Source organism: Ammodytes marinus (assembly GCF_949987685.1).
Source record: "Ammodytes marinus genome assembly, contig: scaffold_194, whole genome shotgun sequence".
Classification (NCBI taxonomy): domain Eukaryota; kingdom Metazoa; phylum Chordata; class Actinopteri; order Uranoscopiformes; family Ammodytidae; genus Ammodytes; species Ammodytes marinus.
The window spans coordinates 27,604-35,103 of NW_027648323.1; the positions used below are offsets into that span (position 1 = coordinate 27,604).

The 7,500-nt window shown below is 45.8% G+C and overlaps 1 protein-coding gene across 1 annotated transcript in view; it reads left to right on the plus strand.

Moving 5' to 3' along the window:
• The window catches only part of LOC307270753 (uncharacterized protein), a gene marked incomplete at its 3' end in the record, with an annotated part of 23,844 nt that extends 17,786 nt beyond the window's left edge, over positions 1 to 6,058 (plus strand). Inside the window, exons 9-12 of the mRNA XM_080054636.1 lie at positions 1,631 to 1,716; positions 2,301 to 2,455; positions 2,737 to 2,968; positions 5,117 to 6,058. Of these exons, the coding sequence (XP_079910762.1) occupies positions 1,631 to 1,716; positions 2,301 to 2,455; positions 2,737 to 2,968; positions 5,117 to 6,058 (1,415 nt within the window). The remainder of the gene's footprint in view (positions 1 to 1,630; positions 1,717 to 2,300; positions 2,456 to 2,736; positions 2,969 to 5,116) is intronic.
• Between the last annotated feature and the right edge of the window lie 1,442 nt (positions 6,059 to 7,500).

A 7,500-nucleotide genomic window follows, 5' to 3' on the forward strand; every position in this document is an offset into this window, starting at 1 on the left:
AAAAACGCCCCCCCCCCTGAAATCTTACTGGCCACCCCAGTGACCCCCGCCCCAGTTCAAATGTTATTTTTTATTTTAATTTAATTTTTTTAATTACATTTTTTTCCTGATATGTATCCTAGTTCAGAGATGATATGTATTTTTTTTTTCTTAACTTTTTTTGATAGGTAGTTGCCAAGTTCATCACACAAACACTCCAATCCACTGATATGAGATCAGTTTTCAATTTTCAATTACTAAATTAATGGTAGGACTGTGGCCACTAGAACTGGTCTCTGGTCAGCAAAGGTCTTGAAAACAGCATAAGTGTGCTTGTGACATGCGTGCCACCCATGCATGTGTATAGGCACGTGTCCCAGCAGATTTTTGAAATCTGAATAAAAAAATTAAAGTTTGTAGTTAGCGAGTGTAACATGTTCTTAGCAAGGGCAGACATTCATAAATAAAGGTTTATTTTTTTAGCAAGATATTTGGTCAAAAGCTAGTTGTCATCCTTCCCTCTGTCCAGTTGTTAGGCATCTGGCTGCTAGCAAGTTATGTTGTCTTGCTAATTTTACTATTCATCTGAGCTGAAATAAATATTGACTTTTTCCTTTATTATCTTCACCAGAATGCACCAGAATGCTTAGATTACATTTTAAAAACACAAAAAAATCTTCTGGGGGGGATGCCCCCAGACCCCCCTTCAGGGGTTTAGTTTTCTGACAAACATTACAATGGATACTAACATGATTTGGGCATTTGGGATTATAAATCATCTTTGAATTGGTTGTACAGCATATCACATGCTATTCATTCAGGGGTGCGATGGCCACCCCACTCTAACTCTGTGGCCCACCTTGGCCACCCCCAGTCAAAATTTCCTGGAATCGCCACTGTGTGTACCCGTGTGTACGATGTGGCTCTTTGCAGTAACACAGTAAAAAATGTGGCTCTTTGTCTCTGACTGGTTGGCCACCCCTGGTGTAGAGCGTGTCAGGGAGGGACTATAGGGGAGGGACCAAAGAGAACAAGTGGAGCGGTTGAGGTATTTGGATTTGAAAACTTCTATGCCCAACCCTCCATATGAACGTTCTCTCTCTTCAGTGCAATGGTAATATGAATCACACTGTTGTAATGTCCTTCCCTCCAGGTGTAAATGAATGGAACCTGGAACCCTGTAAAGACCTTTGGTTCACAGAGAAATAAAGCGCTATATAAATCCAATCCATTATTATTATATTAAAGGTGCAGTGTGTAATATGACATCATCAAGAAAGTTCTACAAAGTTCTAGAATGCAACACTCCCTGGGTAACCCCAACCCTTTAGAATAATAACAGAAGCTACAGTGGCCTTCAAGGACAAGAACAATTCTAAATTCTAAACAATGCACCTGATGACATTCCAACTATGACACTTTCAAGATGGCGGCACTAGGCCTTGGTCCAAGATATGCAGAAATATGGACATATATGAGACCCTTTCTAAGGGGAAAAAAATAATTCAAAACGTTTTTTTCAGCTATTATGCACTAAATTAAATGTACTTATGGATATTATAATTACTTTCTACAAAATCTGCTAGGAAATAAAACCCAAAATTCTACACACTGCAGCTTTAATCACACTGTTGTATTGTCCTTCCCTCAGGCCAGCTGGTGCAGCCCGTCGCTCCCGTCCAGAGGCGGCTGAAGGCGGTTCCAGTGCCGGTGGACCCAACGAGGTCACAGCAGACGGTAGGATGAGAGAGAGAGAGGGAGGGAGGGAGGAGGGAGGGAGAGGGAGGGAGAGAGAGAGAAGGAGGGAGAGAGAGGGGATGACCTGCAGTAAAGGTCCACGGTTGGATTTGAACCCGCGACCACTGCAATGAAGGCCGGAGCCAATATGGTACACGCTCTATCCACTACGCCACCAGAGCAGCCCGCTGTCTACGTATTTTAAGATGGAAACTGTTCAGTATTAAAGGGTCACTGTGTAGTTTCAGAGGAGGGGTTAGGGTGTTTACATCCACACAGCCTGCAGTTAGTTTACTAAACATGTGTATCTCTGTGTGTATGTGTATCTCTCTGTGTGTGTATCTCTCTGTGTGTGTATCTGTGTGTGTGTATCTCTCTGTGTGTGTCTGTGTGTGTGTGTGTGTGTATCTCTGTGTGTGTGTCTGTGTGTGTGTGTGTGTGTGTGTATCTCCGTGTATCTCTGTGTGTGTGTGTGTGTGTGTGTGTGTGTGTGTGTGTGTGTGTGTGTGTATCTCCGTGTATCTCTGTGTGTGTGTGTGTGTGTGTATCTCCGTGTATCTCTGTGTGTGTGTGTGTGGACCCAGAGGACCCTGGACCCGGTTCTCTCCCAGCTCTCTCTGGTGTCGGAGTGGAAACAGAATCTGAGCCGGGAAGAGACGGAGCGCGACACCAGCGAAGAAAGCTCTGAGACTGGCACGGAGGAGGGGCCTATCTACACCACCGCAATGCATGCTGGGAGGTCAGACTCACACACACACACACACAAACATACACACACACACACACACACACACACACTCACACACACACACACAAACACGGCAAAACATTTAAACTGTTTATTTGGTCTTTTGTTTGTGTGTTCACTTTTTCAGTTGTGTGTTTGTGTTCCTTAAAAAAAAATATATATATTATAATAATTTAATTTTTTTTTAAATAATTCAAAACAGTGACTTTGATTATATGTATCTTGTATCTTGGTTTTTATAAAAATAAAAGTTGTGTATTTGATGCCCTCAGGTCGGACCCGTCTCCTGTCTACCAGACCGCAGTGCATTGTGGGAGGTCAGGGTCGAGGCGTAACACCCCCACCCCTCCCCTGGGCGGGGCTAAGCCGGTAGCTACCCCCCGCCCCCCCCAGGTCTGTGACGCGCCGCCCATCAGCCCAAAGAGCGCCATGACACGCGCCAAGTGGCTCGCCATCCGAGAGAAGGCTACGGGCGGGGAGGGGGCCACGCCCAGGCTCATGCAGGTACTGGGAGGGTAACAAGTACACACTAAAAAATGCATACTAAAAAGTGCATAGGGGAGAGTGGCCACTCAAGTTGTGCCACTTTTTACTCAAAGGGACTTAAGAAATATAGCTTTCGGAAAAAAAGTTGTCTTGTGGCACAACTTGCCCCCGGTGTGGTGTAAGTTGTGTGTCACAAGAGAGAATACCATGGGGTAAATTGTGCCATTGATATATATCTCATAAACTGTAATGCAAGACAAATCCATTAGACAATCACTTATTCAAGGTTTATTTAAAGTAAATAAAGTAAATATTTTACAAAGATTGAAGGACAAACTTGTATATAATTGTTCAGACACTATAATCAAAAAACCATGATCATGGAAATTTTACTTTGAAAGGCAAAAAAACTGTTTTTTTTAGCTTAAATGTGCTTATATCTTATTCCTTGTGTCTCCCTTCTTTACAGGATGAGTCAAATGGATGGCTCTTCTTAAATATGTGGTCACATTTCCAATTTCTTCTATGGTTTTCTAGAAACAAGGGGTGGCACAACTTGCCCACCTGCACAACTTAGGCCACTCTTTTTCCCCTACTAAAAACTGCATACTAAAAAGTACATACTAAAAAGTGCAAACCTAAAAGTGCATTCTAACAAGTACACACTCAAATGTGCATACTAAAAAGTGCATACTAAAAACGGCATACTAAAAAGGGCATACTAACAAGTGCATACTAACAAGTACACACTAAAAGGAGTGGGGTGAGATGTGCCACTTTTAACTCAAAGTGACTTTAAAGTAAGGCTTTGACAGTAAAGTCTCCAACTCAAATATGTACATATATTTCAGGGTGTTGTGCATCCCCGGCAACAATAACTTTGGATCTGAAATAAACTGTTGAAGAAATATAGCTTTCGGAAAAAAAGTTGTCTTGTGGCACAACTTGCCCCCGGTGTGGTGTAAGTTGTGCGGTTGGAGAGAATACCATGGGGTAAATTGTGCCATTGATATATATCTCATAAACTGTAATGCAAGACAAATCCATAAGACTATTACTTATTTAAGGTTTATTTAAAGTAAATATTTGACAAAGATTGAAGGACAATTTTCTTAAACAAGGCCTAGCAGATCTAGGTGGTTTTGCCTGCAAAGCTCACAATGACAAAGTCACCATCATCATCTTTCTGGCCATCTGAACTCTCATCAGTGGTGTCGCTAAGTGGAATGGAGATGTCACTCTCTTTTGAGCTACTGTAGACAATCACTTTCTTTTGGTGACCAGCGTATACAGCCATGCCACTGGCACAACTCTCAGAAATTTACTTTTCACTAGCTGCTCCGTGCTTGTAGAACCAACTGCCACCTGACAAATGTGATTCCCCTACATTTCTGCCTTTAAATCAAGGCTCAAAACCCATATGTACACCCTGGTGTTTCCTCCCCATTAACTATCTTACCTCTGCACTACTATCTGTGTTTATGTGGATGTATGGGCTTTACGTCTTTTATTTTGGTTATTGTTATTTTACCTTCATTGTTTACCTACTGAATGCACTATGTACAGCACTTTGGACAGTGCAAACTGTCATAAATGTGCGTTTATAAATACATTTGACTTACTTATAACTCACCCCAGGCCCTCTGGCACAAATCACCCCAACCCCAGAATGTTGGATAATAAGCATGATGCAGCAGTTTAGGGCTGACATCGTGCTAACTGTATAGACTCAAAGTGTAGCATACTAAAGCACTAAAACATGTGTCAAATGTTTTCAAACTTGTCTATAACTGTTCAGACACAATAATCAAAAAACCTTGATAATGGAAATTTTACTATGAAAGGCAAAAATTGGATGGCTCTTCTTAAATATCTGGTCACATTTCCAATTTCTTCTATGATTTTCTAGAAACAAGGGGTGGCACAACTCACCCCACTCTCAACTGCTAACAAGTACACAGTAACAAGTGCAAACTAACAAGTGCATGCTAACAAGCACACACTTAAAACTGCATACTAACAAGTACACACTTAACATTGCATACTTAAAGTGCATACTAACAAGTACACACTTAAAAGTGCACACTTAAAAGTGCATACTAACCAGTGGTATTTCAGTGATCGTGATCCTGTTTGTATCTGATTCTGATTGGCTTGTTTCCACAGGTGGTTGCCATGACGAAGCAGCAGCAGAGGCTCCGCCCCTCGTCGTCCTCGGAGACGGGCTCCACCTGCTCAGACTCTCCTCACTACGGCAACCAGCGCCATAGCGACGCCATCGTAACCGTGGACGCCCACGCTCCACACCATCCCGTCGTCAAGACTACGGCCGCGCCCCCTAACGACTCGGCCCGTGATGTCACACCCAGACAGGCCACGCCCCCTAACGTCATACACAGACAGGCCACGCCCCCTAACGTCATACACAGACAGGCCACGCCCCCTAACGTCATACACAGAGGAGCCACGCCCCCTAACGTCATACACAGACAGGCCACGCCCCCTAACGTCACACACACTCACCACCATCCAGTGATCAACCCTCTGCCCGCGCAGCCCGTCCCTCCCAACTCACACAGGGGAGCGACGCCTCCGAATGTTACACACACACAGCAAGCTCTGCACCGCAAAACCCCGCCCCCTAACGCCTCACACAGAGGAGCCACGCCCCCTAACACCCTGGCCCCGCCCCTGGCCCCTCCCCCCTGGGAGTGGGCGGGGTCTAACGGCAGCGACCCGCGAGACTCGTACGATCTGAACAGTCTGACGCGCGGCGACTCGGCGGCGCGGGGAAGCAGCTTCAGACCCGCGTCGCGCTCCGCCTCCCCCCGCGATGTGGGCGTGGCCTATTCCCACGACATGGGCGTGGCCTATTCCCACGACATGGGCGTGGCCTATTCCCGCGACATGGGCGTGGCCTATTCCCGCGACACTTCCTGTATGGGCGTGTCTTATCCGGAGGGGGAGGAGTCACCGGCGGACGCTCACCGCAGAGAAATGGCGATGAGACGTAAGACTGCGCTGGTGCTGCTGGACAGAGAGATACGCAGCCAGGCGCAGCAGGAGAGCTACTACAAGAGTCTGCAGCCGCGTCGCTATAAGGACTAGACCGCCACAATAAGAGACCAGACCGCCACAATAAAGGACCAGACCACCACAATAAGAGTCTACACCGCCACAATAAAGGACCAGACCGCCACAATAAGAGTCTACACCGCCACAATAAGAGACCAGACCGCCACAATAAGAGACCAGACCGCCACAATAAGAGACCAGACCGCCACAATAAGAGACCAGACCGCCACAATAAAGGACCAGACCGCCACAATAAGAGACCAGACCGCCACAATAAAGGACCAGACCGCCACAATAAGAGACCAGACCGCCACAATAAAGGACCAGACCGCCACAATAAAGGACCAGACCGCCACAATAAGAGACCAGACCGCCACAATAAGAGACCAGACCACCACAATAAAGGACCAGACCGCCACAATAAGAGACCAGACCGCCACAATAAAGGACCAGGCCGCCACAATAAGAGACCAGACCGCCACAATAAAGGACCAGACCGCCACAACAAGAGCCTTATTATTCTGAGGGGCAGAGAGGACACAACATGGTGCTATTATTGTGAAGGAGCAACAGGATGTGGATATTCTAATTATTTATTTATCGAAGCACAAACAGACAAAAGCTACAAAACAGAAAAACAGAAATGGACTGAACACATGGAGGGTGTGTGTGTGTGTGTGTGTGTGTGTGTGTGTGTGTGTGTGTGTGTCTGTGTGTGTGTGTGTCTGTGTGTGTGTGTCTTTGTGTGTCTGTGTGTGCCTAGGCTGTGGATTAACACTGGATTTTTTTTCAGCGCGTGCCCAGTACGGACAAACAGGAGATATTCACTGATTTTGACAGAAAGTGATTTTGACAACGAGCGTTCTCCAGAATCACTGACTCTGCTGGGCGTTCCTGGATCTTGTGTTTCTGATGTAAACCCAGAGAGGAGCTGTGACAGACAGACAGACAGACAGACAGACAGACAGACAGACAGACAGACAGACAGACAGACAGACAGACAGACAGACAGACACCAGAGAGGAGCTGTGATTGGTGGAAACGTGACTGACACCTTCAGAACCAACTGCAAACAGTGAAATGATCCAATTTATAATCCTCATTCAACACTATGCGCTTGGTGCTTGGGACGTTTATCAGTGAAATCACATACAGACAGACAGACAGACAGACAGACAGACAGACAGACAGACAGACAGACAGACAGACAGACACAGACAGACAGACAGACAGACAGACAGACAGACAGACAGACAGACAGACAGACAGACAGACAGACAGACAGACAGACACACAGACAGACAGACACACACACACACACACACACACACACACACAGACAGACAGACAGACAGACAGACAGACAGACAGACAGACAGACAGACAGACAGACAGACAGACAGACACACACACACACACACACACACACACACACACACACACACACACACACACACAGGAAACAGCCATGTTGG